The sequence below is a fragment of the Stomoxys calcitrans genome, chromosome 2 (genome assembly GCF_963082655.1).
Source record: "Stomoxys calcitrans chromosome 2, idStoCalc2.1, whole genome shotgun sequence".
NCBI classification, from domain to species: Eukaryota; Metazoa; Arthropoda; class Insecta; order Diptera; family Muscidae; genus Stomoxys; species Stomoxys calcitrans.
In genome coordinates this window covers 158,507,615-158,530,006 of record NC_081553.1, presented here as the reverse complement: position 1 = coordinate 158,530,006, position 22,392 = coordinate 158,507,615, and the positions used below count along the sequence as shown (strand labels likewise).

At 37.9% G+C, this 22,392-nt stretch overlaps 2 protein-coding genes across 2 annotated transcripts in view; both read left to right on the top strand.

Moving 5' to 3' along the window:
- LOC106084239 (catenin alpha) overlaps nt 1–464 on the top strand; it is a 29,499-nt gene extending 29,035 nt beyond the window's left edge. The window contains exon 12 of the mRNA XM_013247800.2: nt 180–464. Coding sequence (XP_013103254.1) covers nt 180–344 — 165 coding nt within the window. The 3' untranslated portion in view covers nt 345–464. The remainder of the gene's footprint in view (nt 1–179) is intronic.
- A 17,508-nt stretch (nt 465–17,972) lies between these two features.
- Nucleotides 17,973–19,919, top strand: LOC131995197 (uncharacterized). Its single transcript, XM_059363430.1, has 3 exons — nt 17,973–17,999; nt 18,058–18,168; nt 19,275–19,919. The coding sequence occupies exons 1-3, from the start codon at nt 17,976–17,978 to the stop codon at nt 19,467–19,469; spliced, it is 330 nt and encodes a 109-aa protein (XP_059219413.1). The 5' UTR covers nt 17,973–17,975; the 3' UTR covers nt 19,470–19,919.
- The last annotated feature ends 2,473 nt before the right edge of the window (nt 19,920–22,392 follow it).

Sequence of the window (22,392 nt, the reverse complement as noted above, 5' to 3'; positions counted from 1 at the left end):
TGCCTGTATTTATTGTTGTTTTAAATAAAATTTCTTGGATTTTAATATAAATTTGAATATAAATTTTACTCCATCCTTGTTAATTTATATGTACAAACTTATTTTCATAAAGCTTACAATTTAAGCTAGTTTATTGAAGCATATGCATTTCTTACCCATTATGTATTTTTCTCTTTCAGTCTCCTATTGTGGTCTGGAAAATGAAAGCACCGGAAAAGAAACCGTTGGTAAGGCCTGAAAAACCCGAAGAAGTTCGCGCAAAGGTTCGCAAGGGTTCGCAAAAGAAAATACAAAATCCGATTCATGCACTTTCTGAATTCCAGAGTCCAGCAGATGCTGTCTAAGCTGGCAATTAAATTTTGCATTGAGTAGTAACTAATAAGTAGCACTTTATTTATAAACTATAATCATTGTTATATTACAATGGCATCTAACGAAATTGAACGCATACTTATAAAACTAAAGTTGAGGTTTTGCATTATTCTTTTAAAGTTTTTGATGTGCCGTAAGCTATTAACACCGCCTAAAAATTATAGTTTTGAATTTATCTCAAGAAATAGATAAAGAGAATCTCGACAAATATTGACTTGAATAATGTTATCAAACTTAGGAATAGAGGAAATAAATCATGGTAAGAAACCTGTCGGCTCGACTTAAAGCACTTGCAAAAATGCAAATTTTACCCATGAACATTCCATTAAGGAACAGGAGCAAACTTCTCACCTATTAATGAGTGCAGTCCGATTCAAGTTTAAGCTCAATGATAAGGGGCCTTCTTTTTATAGCCGAGTCCGAACTTCGGCTATAAAAAAGAGACCCTTATCATTTAGCTTAAACATGAATCGGACAGCACTCATTGATATGTGAGAAGTTTGCCCCTGATCCTTAGTGAAATGTTCATGGACAAAATTTGCAATTTAAAATATGGAGTGATACAAATGCACCATGGGCATGGTATTTTGTTTAGACTTCCAATTCGGGTCAAATCTAGTATTCAAATATATTACAATCTCATTCATAATAACACACATAACGATATCATGAAGTTTCAGCACTTGAGATTTATAAATAATATACAAAATTGGGTTGAAAGTCAAAATTGGTACAAATGCTGATGAACGTCTTGACGTACTAGAAATCGCGATCTGAGTAGCCAATGAAATGCTTTAACAACGTCACACATTTGCTTGGCTCTTTAAAAGTTATTTGCTATGCTATTCTTTGAATAAAACATTACACTTAATGGACTTTAACCGGGCGAATATGAAATGAAATGCAAAAAAGGGTTTAAAGGCCTGGTTATGTTCTCGATATCCTCGTCAAGCTCATGTAGGTGAGCAAGCTCGTTCCGGTGCAAAGGAAAGATCGCCGCGGGAATAGGGTAACCATTGGTTATTTAAAGGCGCCAATAACTCGCCTTGTTGCATCGTAAGCACTCAGTATTTATGCAAGAGCCGTCTCACTGAGACTCCGCTCGATACCGCTGATTGTCCGTGACTGCCGTGACTGCCGTTACAGCTACTCCGGATGGGCATTTCACTATCCGCAACCTGTGGACGCGCCCGGTAGCTCGCGGCACATCTTATCGTGACAGCAATGAACACCACACAGATCGGACCTCAATGTTCCAGCTTTTGCGGTGGTCAAGCTTTTCTCGCCGATTCTCTGGAAACTAGTGATAAGCGAAATCCTGCTGGATCTCAACGGGTATGGGAAGATCGAATATTCGGACGACGTCCTACTACTGATACGACCCAAATTTTTGTCAAAGATCAGCGGCAACATGGCAAGGTCACTGTCCAGATGGCTATAACATAATTGAGGATGATAGAGCTGGTCCTCTTCGCTCGGAGTTAGTGATGAAAAACACTTCGATGTTTTATATAAATGTGAATACAAAATATGTAGCTTTATTTAAATGCTTCTGTACTTCAGTAAGACTTACAACGGAAGGGGAGACTTTAAAGAGGATTACACAAAAGTACTTGCAAATGTCAAAAACATGTAATGTCAACATGTATGTCGGTGGGACTGTCGAACGAGTATACGCTCTTTCAGACAGAGTTCTGTGCCATAACGATAGCCAAAAAAGATATTCTAGGTAGGGTTTTTCAGTCTATTAAACTCGGGATTCGGGTTCGTTGGGTTCGAGGACAGTGAGATCGAAGTGCGTGGTGGAGTGTTTGGAATCCCTGAATAGACTCCGGGCTCACGACATAGAGCTAATTTCGCCTGCCGTATACGATAATCTTGTAATTTCGTATTAAAACAACAATAAATTGGTAAAAATTACTCATAGAAATCATAGAATGGAACTATCAGTTTTCTAAATACACATTTTTGGTTTTGAAATTTGTTCTAACTTAAAATTTTAATCAGCTGACACGAAAACGGAACGTTTGTTTTTACTTTCCGGTTACGGTCTACAGACGATAGGTAATTGTTCGCATGTGTTTTCATAAGACTAAAAGAAAACAAATGGCACGTTCTTATATATTTAAGGAACGTTAACGAGAGCCATAACCTCAAGGTCCTTCTCGGGTCAAAATTTCGGACTATTCCTTGCATATTTGTAATCTGGTAATCAATAGTGTTAATTTTATACCATATTGCCTAGGATAGAACACAACTCCCCGAGGGGGTGGTTTTGGCCCCTAGGGGGGTCCACGGGCCCGAGCCCGAAAACGGACTTCATATTCGTGTTCCTGGGGTCATGTTAGTGGGGTATGCAAAAAATTACGACCTACCCTGTAAAATACAGTTTTACCAAGTTTTGTGAATATGGGGATAAATTTAATGCATAATTATATATATTACCTTGGCTGTTGCTCTCTTTGTGCCTGCCCCATAAAACAAACATCGAAGAAGCACCGTTGGCTGTGTTAGAGCCGACATAAGCCACACATTTCCTTTTTTCATATGAAACAACAATTTATTGTTTAAAACCAGTAACTTACAAAACCCTTAAATGTTTTCTATACCACCCCCCTATGTTGGTTCTTGTCTGGGATTATGTTCCCACCTAAGTACCGGCAGCGAAAGCCGCGCAATGACATAGAAAATGCTCCAACGTATAATCTTCCCCACATGCTATCACTTGCCGCACCGATTTCGCATGATACCCAAAACTATACTGACCTCCTTCTTACTTCCTTTCATCAATAGCCTCGTTCTCTCACAATCCGTAGCTCCACATAGTATTTTCGCCGACCTACCCACACTCTTAACTCGGGCTGCGTTGACCCGAAAGGCTTCGGGATAACCAAGTTTATTGACGGCAGTCCTCTGGCCTTCACTGCCAAATCCTCTGCTTTTTCATTCCTCCTTACCCAATCGATGGGGATCGTGCCATTCTTAGAGAAGGCATTAAACTCCTTACACTCCAACACTGTTCGTGACCTTACCGTCTTCGTTGTTATCGCCCCTATGGCTATTTTACTGTCCGTAAAGATGTTTACACTCGACGTCCTCGTGAGAAAACCACACCACCTCAGCAGAGGAACTCTCAAGGAGGTGTACTGTCTCCTCTATTTTGAAATATAGCCATTAACAATATATTATTGTCTCTGGTAGAAAAAGGTTAGGTTTAGGGGAAAGTTTCCCAGCACTCTAAGAGATATACATCAGGAAGCTCTACGTGCAACAGAAAAGTGGACTACCGAAAGTGGTCTAAGTTTAAATCCGCGCATGACAGAAGTAGTTCTTTTCAGTAGGAGATACAAGTTGCCTAGAGTGGAACCTGTCTCCTTGGGTGGAGAGAGTGTTCCATTTACAGAAAGCCCAAAATACATGGGTGTTTTGCTGGACAGGAAATTGAACTTCAAATCCAACATTTTGGAAAAGGGAAGAAAGGCCACTCTTGCCCTATACACCTGCAAGAGAGCCATTGGCAAAAGTTGGGGGTTTAGACTGGGTGTTATGCATTGGGTCTATACTGCAGTTGTCATACCTATAATGTTATATGGTGTTGTGGTCTGGTGGACGGCGCTTCAAAAGTCCACTTACTGATCAATACTTAACCACATCCAAAGGATGGCCTCTTTGTGCATCACAGCCTCTGCACACAGCAGCATCTGATGCACTGAATTTAATGCTACATCTTATGCCATTGTGACATTGTGGCTACCCAAATTGCAGCGACCACTGCCGCAAGACTAAGAGAGCTTTATCATTGGTCATGTGACAGCTATGGACACTGTGTTATCCTTGATACAATATCCGATATTCCAGGCAGTGTGTATTACACCCAACTTGAACGGCTTTGTGATAAAATTTACTGTACCACTGTTGCTGACAGAACCGATTGGAACTACAATATCCCTGGTAACAGAAGTTATATAGACTTCTATACGGATGGTTTCAAACTAAACGACCAGGTGGGCTTTGGGGTGTACTCTAAAGATTTCGAACTGGTCATATCGAAGAGGTTACCCGACCTCTGCAGTGTGTATCAAGCGGAGATCCTTACAATTAAGGAAGTGGTGGATTGGCTAAGATATAATGTCCTTACGACGATTGGCGTAAATATCTTCTCCGACAGCCAGGTAGCCATTAAATCCCTGGAGAACCTATTTCTGAACACAAAGCTCTCAGCTGTCGCAAATCTCTCAACGAGATGGCTGAACAGTTCAAAATTCACCTGTTCTGGGTGCCGGGCCACAAGATATTCCAGGTAATTGTAAATCGGATGAGCTTGTGAGACTAGGAACTACCCTACACATTCCAGGGATACTGGAATCTGTGGGTATGCCTTTAGCGACATGTAAGCTAAGTTTTCAGGACCAGGCCCGAAGGACAACGAATGATAGATTGCAACAAAGAGGGGGCTGTGAGCATTCCAAAACTATAAGGCCTAATCTAGACTTGAGGTCTACTGCTTTGCTGTCATCGACTAGGACAGACGCCTCAGTCATTGTGTCCGTCATGACAGGTCACTGTCTAATCGGAAAACATACTGAGAGACTGAAGGTTGTCAGATAAGATAAATAGATAAAATGATGCCAGTCATACTCTACCGACTAACTGTGTCGCCACTGTTGCATCCGACGTTGACAACTCTGGGGAAAATATAAAATTAAAATTTTTATGACAAATAAGTCAGGTCCACGGCCGAGTACCAGTGTTTGTATGGAATAATTGGTAGTTAATATGGTATGGTAAGACATGAATCTTTCCCATGCTGATTTTCTCCAATAGAGAGTGTGTAGCTGTCTCGCTCCGGTAGAGGTTTATCTGGATTACCCCAATCATTGGTCCTCCAATAGATGGACATCTTGGGAGTAGGTGATGATCTCATCGCCTGTCACTGCACTGCCTGATGTCATCGAATCTTTATAAATCTTTATAGTCTTCCGAATCTTTATAAAGTCGGTAATGGTTCCAACGTCAGGTCCCTGTTTGTTAAGCTGTATAGAGTTTCCAATCCCTGTACTGCCTGATGTTGCAATACTAGGATCTTTGCCTTTTTTAGTCTTCCAAATCATAAGTAAATGGGCTTCTTAGGAGTATGTGATGGTACCATCCTCGGTTCACTGTTCGTAAGGATGCATTCCTGTCGCTGCTCTGCCTAGTGTTTTAATATTAGGATGGTTACTTATCCTAGTCTTTCCAATATTGAGAGAGGCGGTGATTGTCATGTCGTCAGCCCCCTATTCGTTGGGCTACCAGGTAGCTGTCTACAATTTTATTATTCATTCTTCATATCAAAAGTTTTTACCGCACAGAAATGTTTCTGTGCTAAATATACATATCTTAGCTGTTTCGACTACTTTTTGTCCGGCATATATCGTAGATTAATAAAGTCAAATTGTAGATTTGAAAACCCTCCATTTTCTCTTAGTTCCGCCTAGAGCCTTAGCAGCATAAGCTTTCTAGGAATTTCCCGCAAATGTCCAGTATACAAATTGGTCTATAGGACAATGGATTGTCCAAAGGGTTTTTATCCTTTCGAAGCAAAACAAGTCTCTGTTTCTTCTTTACCCTGGGAAAGAGACCCCGATTTCCAAATTTTTTCATAATGATTTTGTTGAGAATTCTCCACGGATCATTCTGAACTTCGTCGCATAATTTCTCCCAGCACCATTTCGTCGCATTTTTCTATTGTTGTTCGTTGATTTTTTTTCTGCGCTATACTCTTCCAGCGCTTCAGCGTGCACTTTACGTCGGTTAGCAACTCGCTTGGCTTTGTGACATTTATGCCTAAGATTTGCAATATTTTGGTTCCACCAATAAACTGGTTTTTTTAAATTACACACGGCATAAGTTTTCGGAATGCCAATTTTAAGGAATATTCCGGTTAAAAAATCTACGTATTGTACCGTAAAGATCTGTGTTGCTATTAATAGGTTTGGTTGATAAGAGGGTGCGGATATTAATCCGCCCAATGCCACTATGAACATACACATAAGCCAAGTTATTGGCTTGTGCGCTCTAAAAACTAAAAAGTAACCTCGAAAAAGGAAATTTTAAGTTAGGAATTCCGAGATTTTTACAAAATCCTTAATTGTTTTCCATACCACTCCCTTAAGTTGGTTCATGTCTGCTATTGTCTCCCCACCTAAGTACCGGTGGCTTTTAGCCGCGAAAGTTGGGCAATGACATAGGAAAGGCTCCAATGTCTTATCATCTTCCCCACAGTCACTACACATGGTATCACTTGAAGCACCGATTTTGCATAACTGAGCTCGTATTCCTATGTGTCCCGTTATGATACCAAAAGCTATACCCACCTCATTCTTACTTCCTCTCAGTAATAGCCTCATCCTCTCACGATCCGGATCAACCCATAGGATTTTCGCCGTCATTACCGACTGTTTCGCTTTTCCACAGTGTTCGCCTTCGTCGCCCTCGCCCTTAACCCGGAGTGAGTCAACCCGAAAGGCTTCGGGATAAGCAAGTTTATTGACGGCAGTCCTCTGGCCTTCACTGCCAAATCGTCTGCCCTTTAATTCCCCCTTACTCCGTTAAGGCCCGGCCACCAAACGATGCACTCTCTTTCTTGCACCCCAAGACTGTTCGCGACCTTACCTTCCTTCGACATCCTCGCATAAGCACAACACCAACTCACGCATTCCGTGATTGCCCTGATCTCTGCCTGCAGGGACAGAGGGCCAAGGTCAGGGAGCCTAAAACAGATTTCAGTCCCTGGGTTCTCAATGTTGACCCCCAGGCCCACTCTGTCCTCTAGCTTTGATCCATCCGTGTAACATGATCTTCCAGGTGGCAATGTTAGAGTTCCAAGACTGTGCCGCTGGCAGCAGTGCCTTGAACTCGACCTCAAGTGTCGTCTCAGGTATCCGATCGGATATTTTCCAGGTTTCCTATCGTCTCACAGTGGGATGGAAAAAAAAATAGTGTAAATAAGTCTGCCATTTTGGAACGGATAGAGATATCTTCATGAAAATTTAAATGGTTATAGCTGAGGTGTTATCCAATGCAAAATTTCAGAGCCCTAGAAGTCCCATGAGCCCAGTGCTAGGCCTTCAAAGTTGGTCACCTCGACCCTATAAAATTTTGTTCGGGCTATCAAAAGCGCACTTATGGTCAGATTTTCAAATTTTTGACTCGAAAGTGCTTAAAAAGCCTTACAAAAAACAGGCCAAATGTGCGGGATATCTCTTATTGTGTCGAAGAAATTTGACTAACAATTTTTTTTTTCAAATTTTCTTAGAGACCAGCTCTTATTTTGTTGCTTGTGGAAGCATTTCTAAACCGTTTTCAAATTTTTTAACTGATTAAAATTTAAAATTTTCTGGTAGTGATTTTGCTGACTGTACTGTAAAAAAAACTTAGGTTAGGCTAGGTTGAAAAGAGGGTACATATATTAATCCGCCCCATGCCACTATGGACATACACCTAAGCCAGTAATCGGCTTGTTGTGCGCTCTAAAGTAACCTCTAAAGAAACTTTTAAGTTAGGAATTCCGTGCTACTTACAAAATCCTTAATTGTTTTCAATACCACTCCCCTAAGATGGTTTATGTCTGATATTGTGTCTCCACCTAAGTATCGGTATCGGCTTAGGCTAAGTATCGGCTTAGGCGTCCGGGCAATGATAAGGGAAATGCTCCAACGTCTCATTATCTTCTTATTGGACCCACAATTTATCCACCTGCTTCTTAGCATATGGTTTATCGGGCCTCTAAGGACCCGGACCACATGGTATTGATCTAAGGATTGGATCAATGTGTCGGTACGCACATTATTAAAAGCTCCCTCGATGTCAATGCAAACAGCTAATGTGTACGTCTTGGCATCGAATGGCCTTTGGTGTCACATAACTGACCTCTTTCCCAATGTTGCGAATCTTCCCTATCATCCAGGTTTTTTCCTGGGCTGATTACCTCTCTCGATGAGGACAACAACCTTCGAAAGACTCCACTATTGCAGTCGTAATCCTGTTGATATTGTCGTCAATGACTTCTATGCTTGGACAATCTAAATTATCATGCCCAAGTCCTTCGAAAGACTCCACTATTGCTGTCGTAATCCTGTTGATATTGTCGTCAATGACTTCTATGCTTGGACAATCTAAATTATCATGCCCAAGTCCTGAGTAGTCTTTCGAATTTTGGCCAATTGGTTGTCAACTTATTATGGAAGCTTATCGGATTCGGCTTATCGTGCTATTCTAAACCTAATGGAGACCATCCAATACTGAACCTTATCGATTAGATTTTCGGAACATATTGTTTTATTTTATTTATTCATATTTATTATTGGAATGTTTTGTTCGCATCTTACGAGAATCGTCTTTATAGTGATTTATCTTGATTCCGCTGAATTTGTGAATCTTCAGTGAGGTTTAAATCGAAGTCAATGTATTGGCGATCACTTTGTTTTTCTACGTCAAGGACCAAACATTTACTTGATTTGGTTGCTGTATCCCCACGTAAACGGAAAAAAATATTAAGAATTTTTTTAATTTAATTGATTTAATTGATAATTGATTGATCAATAATTACTTTAATTTAAACAGAAATTCTTCCGATTACGATCATGATTGAAATTTTTGACATTTTCAATTAAAACATTAATTGATTCAATCATTTTGTTACTTGAATCTGAACTTATATATCAATTATGATCGTGATTGCAACTTTTGAAATTTTCAATTAAAAAATAAATTGATTTAATCATTTTTTAATTAAATCTTAAAAATTTTGAATAAACCATTAACTCTTTTTGTTTTAATACCCTTCACCATAGGATCTGGGGTATACTAATTTCGTCATTCCGTTTGTAAAACCTCGAAATAAGGGTCTAAGACCCCATAAAGTATATATATTCTTGATCGTCATGAAATTTTAAGTCCATCTAGCCATGTCCATCAGTCTGTCGAAAGGACGCTAACTATCGAAGGAGTAAAGTTAGGTGCTTGAAATTTTGAACAAATACTTAATATTTGTATAGGTCCGTTGCGATTGGAAGTGGGCTAAATCTGTCCATGTTTTGATATAGCTGCCGTATAAACCGATCATGGTTCTTGACTTCTAGAGCGCGCAATTCCTATCCGATTTAGTTGAAGTTTTGCGCGTAGTGTTCTCGTATCACTTCCAACAATTATGCCAAGTATGGTCTAAATCGGTTAATAACCAGATATAGCTGTCACATAAACCGACCTTGGGTCTTGACTTCTAGAGCTTCTAAACGGTGCAATTCCTATCCGATTTTGGTCGAAATTTAGCATGAAGTGATTCGGGTTAACTTCCAACAACTCCCGACTAGATTTGTTGGGCTTCTAGAGGGCGCAATATGGTTGAAATTTCGTATATGGCCTTTTGGGTATGACTTCCAACAACTTCCACAACTGTTTCATGTATGGTCTAAATCGGTTTATAAGCTGATATAGCTGCCATATAAACCGATCTCGGTTCCAGATTTCTTGAGCTTCTAGAGGGATCAATTCTTATCCGATATGGCCAAAATTTTGCACGAAATGTATATATTTTGACTTCCAACAACTGTTTCAAGTATGGTGTAAATCAGTCCATATCCCGATATAGCCGCCAATTAAACCGATCTCCCGATTAGACTTCTAGGTCTTCAAGAGGGCACAATTTTTATTAAATGTGGTTGAAATTTTGCGTATTTGTTTTTGGTATGACTGCCAACAATTGTGCCCAGTATGCTCTTAACCGGTATATAACCTAATAAAGCTGCCATATAAACCGATCTCCCAGTTTGACTTTTTGAGCCTCTGGAGGGCGAAATTATTACTCGATTTGAATGACATTTTAGTGTGTTTTTCTATGACTCCTAACAGCCAAGGCAAGTACGGTCCATATCGGTCAAAAACTTGATATAGTTCATATGTATTTGAAAAAGTCATTCAAAGAACTTGACAAATGCGATCTACGGTGGAGGGTATATAAGATTCGGACCGGCCACCACGCTACCACGCTTTTACTTGTTGTCACTCAATTCGTTCGCCAGTTAATTCCAAAACAGCTGATTTTATAGAGGACAAACAGCTGTTTTCATTGAATTGACGAATGAATCGAGTGACAAAAAGAAAAAAATGTTAATGGTCTAGGCAGTAAGTTCTTTCAAAAGATGTTTAATGGAATATAATGTTATGACTGCCCGTTTTTGGGGTTTCTTCCCGAAAGCATGTAATTGGTAAAGTTACTGCTTCTCTACTCTTTCTCTCATAATTCGTAAAACAATGTTTTCCGTTTCAGTTTTAGGAAACCCTTGGAGGTGTTTGTTCTTAAGGAGTGTACATGGACCCAAGCAAAACTCTCAAATTCGTGTTCCAGGAGTTTAACTTATATGAACCATGTTTCATCGAAATCGAAGGTGCGCCATTAACAGCGCTAGTTTCGCAAAAATTTTAATATATCTTTTGATTTTTTTCAATATTTTCAATCAAATTCTTGATTAATCCAATTAAAAAAAATAATTGGATATTTCGAAAATTTCTATAATTTTTGAAAATTAATTGAATTAATTCACTGAAAATTAATTGAATTAATTAACTGAAAATTAATTAATTAATTGAAAACTTGAAAGTTTTAATAATTTTTTTAATTGGATATTTGGAAAATTCAAAAATTTTCAATAATTTTTCTAATTGAATATACAATATTTTTAATTGAAAGTTTTTTCAATCACCTTTTTCAAAAACTGTGTTTGATATTATCATTTTCGTGATTGAAGCCGTTGAATCCGTTCTATATTCTTTTCTGTGTACGAACATTGGTTTGTTTCCAACATTAAGCACAAGTAGACCCAAATACGCTATCATGTCGATGACTGCCAGTCCTTTCCTGTCTGTTGTCCTTGAGGGCGCAATTATTTTTCGATTTGCCTAAAATTTTGGAGGTGGTGTTTTTCCATGACTTCGGTCAATAATTGCATATAGCTCATATATATTTGGGAAATTCATTCGAAGAACTTGACAAATGCGATCCATGGTGGCGGGTATATAAGGTTCCGCTCGTCCGAACTTACCACGCTTTTACGTGTTTTATTTTAACTTTTTTTTTATATTATATTACATATATAAGTTCCTGCATAACAAGGCCAAAATCTTATAAGTTATAGTACAGGATGTTGTATACAAAAATCATTTCCAATTTAAGTGTAGAGTGAACAATATGAACAATTCAACAAAAATATGAGGAAAAATGTTTGTAACCTGTTAAAACGTTGCTTATGTTTTGTAAATCATAAGGAAAAGTATTCCACAGAATTATATTCCCTATGAAAAACTGCCATTCAGACACTAGACTTCGCCATCTTATGGGTATAAGGTTTTATTTCTATAAGATCTAACAAACGTGAGACTATTGAATAAATAACTGAGTTTCTGTTTATAAATTATTTTATGCAGAAATAATAAGGCTTTCATATTGAATAGGGTGTCAAAATTGCATCCGTATAAAGAATTCGTGTAGGATGATACACAATATGTTCTCCTTAAGCCATATTCATAGCAACTATGCCATTGAAGGCTACATTGAATCAACGTCGACTCAGCGAATCACAATAAGAGAATAGTTCGCATCCAAATAATAGATGGATTTGGATTTAAATAAAAAACATTCGCTTTGGTCCTTTCATAGAAGATCATCAACCAGTCTTCCAACACATTGGCCAATATTTTGCAACGAGCTATCTAGGTAGATCTGAACGTCGTCCGAGTACATGCGCACTCTGCTATGTAACAACTGTGAGGGAAGGCCGTTTACATAAATAGAATAAAGAAGTGACCCTGGTATTAACCCCTGTGGCACACCTATATCCAAACTCAATAGCCTTGAAGTTGTAGCCCGGTAAACACAGATTGTGTCCGATTTTCAAGGTACGACTTAATGAGATTGCTCGACGTGAAAGAGAAGTTAAAAAAAGTCGGAGTTTGAAGGACAAATTGTTGTGGTCGACAGTGTCGAATGATCAAGCAGAACCAGGAAACCAGTCTAAATACCATCAACATCACTCTTTATCTTTTCAGAAACTTCAATTAATGCCGTAGTGGAACTATCGTCAGCACAGAACCCTGACTACATATCGGTCAACAATGATTCCCTTTGGAAGTACTCTGACATCTTACCATGTAAAATTTTCCCAAACATCTTTGAGAAATAACTGAGAGTTGCAAAAGCACGAAATTCGTTGCTGGATTTGGGGCCTGGAATGACCTTTGCATATTTCCAAGAATTTGGACAAGTGGTAGAGCTAAGAATAGTAATAAAAAAGTAGGGATATATGGCAATGGGTGAGAAAAAATTATCCGAATATACTTTGGATCAATTTTTGTCTAGACCAATCGTGTTAGACTTAATTCTACTAAAATAATGTTATACTTTAGTAGGTGTAACACACCTGAATTCGAAGTTGCAATCACCTAGTATACTATCTGCCACACCGTTAGATCCGTAGAAGGAAGAGTCAGCCGATACCATGGCCATGTTAAAAAATTTCCTGTTAAGTTCGTTCGCTTCTCGTGGCAAAGATCAAAAGCCTTGGGGTTTCTATTCCCAATATCTCTGATTGCCTTCCATCTCTTGCAACCCAATTTAATACCCTCCACCATAGGATGGGGGTATACTAATTTCGTCATTCCGTTTGTAACACCTCGAAATATGGGTCTAAGTCCCAATAAAGTGTATATATTCTTGATCTTCATCACATTTTAAGTCGATCTAGCCATGCCCGTCCGTCTGTCGAAAGCACCCTAGCTTTCGAAGGAGTAAAGCTAGGCGCTTGAAATTTTGCACAAATACTACTTATTAGTTAGGTCGGTTGGGATAGCAAATGGACCAAATCGGTCCATGTTTTGATATAGCTGCCATATAAACCGATCTTGGGACTTAACTTCTTGAGCTTCTAGAGGACGCATTTCATACTTGATTTGGGTTTTTCATGAGGTGTTTTGTTTTGACTTCCAACAACTGTGCCAAGTATAGTCTAAATCAGTTCAGGTTCGTATATAGCCGCTATATAAACCGATCTCCCTATTAGTTATTACTCGATATGCCTGAAATTTTGGAAGTTATGTTTTTCTAAGACTCCTAACAGCCGTGGCAAGTACGGTCATATTGGCAAATAACTTGACTTGTAAAATGCGATCCATGGCGGAGAGTATATAAGGTTCGTCCCGGCAAAACATAGCACGTTTTTACTTGTTTTTTTATAATTTTTAATTTAATTGGCTATGATAGAACATTTGTTCCACTAGCCGAGAATAGAATAGCGTTCCAAGCTCTTTGATCTTCTGCGCTAATTTTATAATCTCTGACCCCAAGTTTCGAGGTGTCTTCCTCAGCTTGATCTTTCCATCATGCTTTGGTCGTGCCGTCTTGCATGTACCACCATATTCGCATTTCAAAAGAGATCTTTGCTGGAGCTTCTTCGTCCATTCTGACAACATGACCTAGCCAATTCAGCCGTTTTATTTTGATACGTGTAACTATGCTATCGTCGTCATACAGCTCGTGGTTCATACGTCGCCTCTATTCTCCATTAACGCAAACTGGTCCATATATTTTACGAAGAATCTTTCTCTAAAACCCTCCAAGCACAGCCTCTTCTGCTTTCGCCAGTACTCATGCCTCAGAATCATATAACATCACTGGTAGTATCAGTGTCTTGTATAGTCTAATGTTTGTCTGTCGTGAGGTGGCCTTGCTTCTAAACTGCTTACTTAATCCAAAGTAGCATCTGTTTGCCAATAAGACTATCTCAAAGTTGTGTCCCAACTTTCTCAATTTTCCTTATCTGATCGGTTGTACAATGAGTTTTGAGAGTTGAAACCATCCATTTCGCCTTATATCCATTTACTGCCAGACATATTTTCACTGACTCTCTTCCGATTCTTTCAAAGACTGCAGTTACTACTTCCGGTGACCGACCTATGTTATCGATGTCGTCGGCATAGGCGAGAAGCATGTGTTCTCTTGTGAGTATTGTGCCATATCAATTCACATCTGTATCTCGTATAATCTTCTCCAGCAGGATATTAAATAGATCACACGATAAGCTGTCTCCTTGTAGGATACCTCGTTTGGTATTAAATGGTTCGGAGAGATTCTGTCCTATTCTTACTAAGGAACCTGTATCCGCAACTGATACCAAACTCAGACATGGCCTGAAATACCTTTGAACATAAAGGGGTATCGAAAGCGGCTTTGTAGTCAACAAAAATATGGTAGGTGTTGACTTGTCCTTCTCGGTTCTTTTCCAGGATTTAGCGCAGTGTGAATACCTGGTCAAGGGTGGATAAGCCAGGTGTAAAGCCGCATTGATAAGGCCCAATTATCTCAATGACTTTAGGTTTTAATCTTTCACACAGTACGCTCGAGAGTATCTTGTATGCGATGGGGAGGAGACTTATTCCTCTGTTGGCACATTTCATCTTGTCTCCTTTCTTGTGTACGAGACATAGTATGCTGAGGTTCCAATCATCGGGTATGCGTTTTTCTAGCCAGATCGCGCAGACAAGCTGATGCAAATGCCTTATAAGCTTATCGTCTCCGGTTTTAAATAGTTCAGCAGATAACCCGTCGGCTCCTGCTGTCTTGTTGTTCTTCGGTCAGGTCACTGCTACTTGTACCTCATCCTCAGCATGCTATCTGTGTCAGTTACCAAATTTCCTTCTTTGTCTTTGCAGGAGGATGCGCCTGAACCAAAGTCATCGTTTTGATGTTTGATTCTTGGATAGAATTTCCGGACTTCATTCTAACTCACGTTTTTCGATTTTTCTTTTTGCGGAATAGACGTTTCTCCTCTTTCCTTTTCCCCCGATACCTCTCCTTTATCTGCCGTTGCTTATGATTGCAGGGTTGCTCTTTATGTCGCATTCTTGGCTTCAGTAGCATCTCGACACTCTTGGTCGTACCACGGGCTTCTTGGGGAGGGTTCCGGTACCCAAGTACGGATTTGGGGTAATGGTTTGCCACTGTGCAATTATGTCATCGAAACAAGGAGTGCTTTCATGAAGCAGTTGGGTTAGTCGAGTATGCCGTTGTCATCTGTTGTGTTTGCAGCTTTTTAATGACCCGCTTCCGTGCAGTGATATGATTTGATTGTAGAATTGAACCATGGTTTCGCATTGAAAGTGAGTCATTTAATTTGATTGGTACCGTCATATAACTAAAGAATTTGATCTTTATGAAATTGAAGTTGTTGCTCAACAGAAATTATTGAAAGTATCTCATCTTGACTTATTTGACAAAATCTTTCTACCAACTATTGGGTTGCCCAAAAAGTAATTGCGAATTTTTTGAAAGAAAGTAAATGCAATTTTAATAAAACTTAGAATGAACTTTAATCAAATATACTTTTTTTACACTTTTTTTCTAAAGCAAGCTAAAAGTAACAGTGGATAACTGACAGAAGAAAGAATGCAATTGCAGAGTCACAAGCTGTGAAAAAATTTGTCAACGCCGACTATATGAAAAATCCGCAATTACATTTTGGGCAACCCAATACCTATAGTCTATGTTTCTATAGTCACGATATGAAAAATTTTCTACAACTAAAGGCGTATTAAAATTATAGATTTAATCATGTAATCAAAAACAAGATGTTGAAATTTGCTCGTATAGTAGAACATTAACAAAGAATTATTCAAGCGATGCACTGATAGAAGAGGAGCAATGCGTTTAATTAATAACATATAATCCGAATTCTGGCATAATATTTAGCAGCGAAGAATCAATATTAACATCTTCACTGACGATCACATCGTTGTAACCCATCGTCACAGTGTGGAGGATATTGTGTAGGAGACCAAGGTCAATGGTATTATTTGGTCGATAAACACAACCAATTAATATTTTTTTGTTATTTGATTTGAGTTCAACGAACACAAAACGGTCTCATCTCCAGGTTTGGACCTACAACACAACTTTGCGATCAAAGCATTTCTGGCATAAATGGCACCACAACCTCCTATACGCCCCCTATCTGACCTAAACACAGAGTATGCCTGCAAACTGGTTATACTGTCAGGAATACAGGAAATTCTAATACCATTTACACGTATAACTACGAAATGTTCTTCTTTCTGTTCCATCTAAAACACATTTAGAAAAGTTTTTCTTGTATAAACCTTGCTTCCCACGACTTGGTACCAGTTTTCTCGCATTTTCTATACTGTTCGCTAATAAGCACAATATAACCATTCATTTGTTTAGCCTTCTTAAGTATTAACTCTTGGGCCTGTCGCCCTCTACCTAGATTTATTTGGAGTATTTTCATTTCCATTGCGGCATTGTGTACTTGACGTTATAAAGTGTATTCGATTTATGTCCATCGATTCTGCATTTTATTACATTTTTTTATTTCATTGTTAATGTAATTCAAATAATTTATAATTAAATATTACTAATTATTCTTTAGAAAAGCAAAGAAGAAAAATATGTCATTTAAAGATATATTTTAAATAATTTTTTTCTACAGATAAAATTTCAATTAAAAAAGAACATTTTTGTAAATGTATGCCTTAGGAGCAATTTTTATAAAAAAAAAATTGTCAAGAAAATTCCATGAAGATGTTGGCTTAAAGACGATTTTAACAACTTTTCGTTTAAAGCAACCACAAAAATGTTTTCTCTTGTAAAAATTGCATTAACTTAATAACGACAAAAAACACCCAAGAATGGAGCTGCCTTAGGTACTTCTAATTTGAGTTAGGATAGAGGTGTTGTAATAAAATTTGAATTGGCGTCAAGTGGACGAATGAAACCAGTTACAACTATTATGGGGGAAAATTGGGTTGTCGAATGACGGCAATTTTTTATATCTCAAAAATGTAACAAAAAATTTCTCAACATTCTTAGGAGTGAATCCGTTTTAATTTCTTGTTGCATTTGGTGGCTTCTATATTAAAAAAATAAATTTATGGAAAAAATCCTACTTCTTTTGACGACAGATGCGATTTTATACCAAAATCATTAAATCCAGCTTTCTTCGCTTAATGGTCATAAAATATTAAGAAAATAATTTTTTAATTGTAGGGGCCTAGGAAATAGTTGGATGTTATTTTTTATGTTCAAAATATTTAAAAAAAATGCTACGTCGATATAAATTTTCTAAATTATGAATATTTAAAATTCTATCAAAATCGGACAGTGGAATCGAAGGACAGGCATAATGGGTTAAAATGTTGTGTTCAAATGTGTCTAAAGAAAAATTTTCGAAAAATGTTGTTTGGGACGGCTAAGCAAAAAAAGTCTTTAAAAAATGATTATGCAAAATGTAGCGGCGCCAAATACAAAATGCAAAAATTGAAATTTGACTTTAATTGAAATTGAAATTTTGGCTTTAAAAAATAATATCGAGGTTAGGTTGCCTTTAAAGAGTTTTCCGCTGAAATTTAGTCCTTAAAATAAAATTCATTAAAATTTAGTCTTCAGAAAAAAATTAATTGAATTTTTTTTTATGAAAATTTAATTAGAAATCTTGTCTTTAGAAAAAACTTTAAGGAAATTTTGTCTTTAAAAAATAATTTTGAGGTGGGTTTGGCCCATGCTGAAGGTTTGTCATTGGAAGGTGTCATGCTGAAATTTTGTATTTAGAAAAATGTAATTAAAATTTTGCTAACTTTTAGAAGAGGAAGGAAGAGGACGAAGAAAAAGGGAGAGGAGGAACCAAAGGGTTTTGCTATAGATGTTTGTGTTTGTTGCTATTAGCATCGTTAGATAAGTTGGATTTGAATAAGGTAAGTATGATTGGATTGGTTTTCTATTGCGCTTATGACTCAAGTCGTCTTAAAAAGCCCTGTTCAGATTCAAATCTGTGCTTTACAACTTACTCTAGTTGGAATGGTTGTAAAGCACCATGATCCACTTGACGTCTCCTGCTGATGATTTTCCATGGTCGAAAATGAAATCGCGATACGGGAAACCAGTCAAAAGCTTCTAGCAAAATACACTTTTTGCTGACTTTTAAATGTTTTTGGCTATACTATTCTTTGAATAGAAAGCATTAAACAATAGTCTAAATCCGGACAATATCCTATAATGGAATCTCAACAAGATTTTAAAACCGAAAAAAGAAAGCGCAAACAGACAAAATAAAATTTGATTAGAAAAAATATAACAAATATAAAATTTTGACATTTCAAAAATTTTATTCAAATTTTTTGTTTAGAATAAATTTAATTTAAATTTTTGTTTTCAGCCGAAATCGTTTTATGGGGTAGAGGAGGCCCTCGAGGTCGAGCTCACTCCAGTAGCATAACATTTCTAATCCATTATTTTTTGTTTGCCTAAAAAGATATACCGCGCTAAGAACTCGACTATGCGATCCATGGTGGAAGGTACATAAGATTCGGCTCGGCTCTTACTTGTTCTGTATGCATTGGTAGCTCTTGCAATGCTTCTGGATGACCTTCACTTAAAAATCGACAATTCTGCTTATTTACGTACCCATTGAGCCAAAAATTAGTTTTGTTGCTCAATCGAAGAAGCGCTCAATGAACTTTCTTAACAGGGCACGTACTTTAATAATAAAATTCAATAATTTGCAAGCGTTGTTCGATTGTAAGACTTAATGGTCATGGTTAAATTATAGACTAAACTGAATATATTTGACAGTGAAACTAAATACGAAACATGCGTGAACTATTTAAACAAGTGTTGACAAAAAGATAATAGCTAAAAAATCACCCTTTATTTGGGGAGGAAAAGGTTTGTTTCGAATATTGCTTAGAATTCAAAATAAATCAGATCGTTTGCTCTGTATAGGCTGCCAAAATTGAAAACACCATGAGAAGCGAGCTTGTACACCTTGTTTTCACGATTTCTATACATTTTATCTTTATAGTGGCAAAGTAAAATTCGCTTAGGTTCACTGGGACGAACTTTTCAGTACCCACCATTTTGGATTGGTGTTGAAAACATCCGTAAAACCGTATGGAATTGGCGTTGCGATAAACAACGATCCACAAAACTAAAGATGGATATGTGCGCAAAGAGCTTGGAGCGGGAGACGGAAACGCAAAGGAACTCGAAAGCATAACAAAGTCATCATTTACTGAAGATATCATAGTCGTTGTATTCGCGGACATCAGAGATATTGAGGATACAACAGATAAAAATGAGATCGTAACAGCCATTCTGGAGGCATCGGTCGAAACTAGTAGTGAAGGAATCAATATGCCCAATATCCATGATTTGTTTGGCGGTACAAAACAAGCTTTGATGGAAATTACTGGTGACATAGCGAGCAAAATACTTAGGAGAAATAAAATCGTAATAGACCTAGTCATATGCTGGATTAGCAGAAAAGACTTTGCCAAGCGCTGTTTAAGGTGTATGAAAAAAGGTCACCTGGCTCGTTATTACTAAAGGAAAGATTGCAACAATGCGAATTAAATTAATTAATTACATGTTTACAAAAAGGTGGGTATTAAGTTCGTGTTTCACAGTGAAATACAAATGTTTTTCACAATTATTGTACTTTTTTGAAAACTACAAAAATATCTGTGATAACATAAGAATTTCATTAAAATTGTATCCTAGTAACCTAATGAATAAAATCTCAAAGCCTTTTTGCTTCAAAATCTATTATCTATCTGCCCCGTCCGCCCTTTCATTTCCCCTTACTCCGTTATGGCCGTGCTGTTATATGCTTCGGAGGCATCGGTACTTGTGAAAGCAGATGAGGCAGTGCTTGGAAAAGATTGGACCAGATGGACCAGTTTGTCTTAATGGAGAATATAGGCGACGTATGAACCACGAGCTATATAGCGACAATAGCATAGTTACACGCATCAAAATACAACAGCTGCGTTGGCTAGGTCATGTTGCCAGAAAGGATGAAGAAGCTCCAGCAAAGAAGTCTTTTGAAGGCAAACACGGTGGTACACGCAAACCGGGAAGACCAAAAGCATGATGAAAAGATCAAGTGGTGGGAGACACCTCGAAACTTGGTGTCATAGATTTTAGAATGAGCGCAGAAGATCGAGGCGCTTGGGATGCTATTCTACGTTCGGTTAGTGGAACAAATATTCTGTTATAGCCAATTAAAGAAAGTGAGTAAGATGTTTACACTCGACGTCCTTGCGTTAACACCACATCACTTCACGCATTCCGTGATCGCCCCGATATCCGCCTGCAGGACCGTGTTATGGTCAGGCAGTCTAAAACAGATCTCAGTCCCTGGGTTCTCAATGTAGACCCCCTGGCCCACTCTGTCCTCTGGCTTTGATCCATCCGTGTAACATGATCTTCCAGATGACAATACTAGGGTTCCGTGAATCCACTTACGTACTTAAAAAAAAATTTGCAACAATAGCGTGGAAATCTCTTGGTGTTTCTGATTTTTAGTTCTACCAACTTTTATTATTATTCTATCTCCAATAAATTAGGAAAACTTGATAACATGATGGTAATTATAAGCATATGCGACAATAGTTGGATGCAATTTTTAAGAGACATATTTTCCATCAAAAACACATTTCCGATCGATTTAAATTAAGTTCGACGAAAAAATTTCATCAAAAAACTAAGGCTGATTCGCTGAAACTAAGACATTTGCAAGGCAACCACATTTTGAAGGGTTTGACAGATTAGGATCGGCCTTTGAATAGTATGTTGACATGCTGTACAAAATTCAGCTCTGACTTAAACAAAATGTAAACGCCGAAAGTCCAGTTCCTGCAACGAATAGCGACCATAATTTTCCAAAAAAAATCTGTTTAGTTATATTTACCAATTTCGCAGTAACAGACTAATTTTGGGAATTTTCGATTTTGAGAAAATGAAGTCCTGGCTACGTCCCTGATGGCAACTCTACCCAAACATGGACCGATTTAGCCCATTTGCAATGCCAACCGACCTGCACAAATAAGAAGTATTTGTTCAAAATTTCAAGCACCTAGCTCTATCCCTTCGAAAGTTTGCGTGCTTTCGGCAGACAGACAGATGGACGGACGAACATGGCTAGATCGACTCATGTCGAGACGATCAAGAATATATATACTTTATTGGGTCTCAGATCAATATTTCGATGTGTTACAAATGGAATGACGAAATTAGTATGCCCCCATTCTTTTAGAAGTATTCGTGACTTACCGGCCGAAATGTTGGAAAGAGTATGCCAAAATTGGACTAAGCGGATGGACCATTAGAGGCACAGTCACGGTCAATATTTGCATAAAATAATCATCAAACATTAAATTATATGCACCGTACTTACCATTCAAATAAAGATTTCATGCATTTATTCATTTGCTAGATTAATGTTTTATAGCAATTTCTTAATGCATGTAGATTGCAAAAATAGTTTCCGTAACGACAATGTCAAATATGTGCTATTTTTTTATTTGTTGCCATTTTAAACATAATATTAAAATTTAACCTATGAAAAATAATAGGTCCAATTTTGGTTTTTAAATGTTACTTAACGATCTCTTGTGTTTAAAAAAGGCTTGGATCAACCTGAGCGTACAGTCGGTTCAGTTCTGCCGCACCAAAGCAGGTATAACCTTATAAAGGATGATTTTTTTGAGGTTAGGATTTTCATGCATTAGTATTTGACAGATCACGTGGGATTTCAGACATGGTGTCAAAGAGAAAGATGCTCAGTATGCTTTGACATTTCATCATGAATAGACTTACTAACGAGCAACGCTTGCAAATCATTGAATTTTATTACCAAAATCAGTGTTCGGTTCGAAATGTGTTCATTCACCGTAACGTTGCGTCCAACAGCATCTTTGAAAAAATACGGTCCAATGATTCCACCAGCGTACAAACCACACCAAACAGTGCATTTTTCGGGATGCATGGGCAGTTCTTGAACGGCTTCTGGTTGCTCTTCACTCCAAATGCGGCAATTTTGCTTATTTACGTAGCCATTCAACCAGAAATGAGCCTCATCGCTGAACGGTGAATGAACACATTTCGAACCGAACACTGATTTTCGTAATAAAATTCAA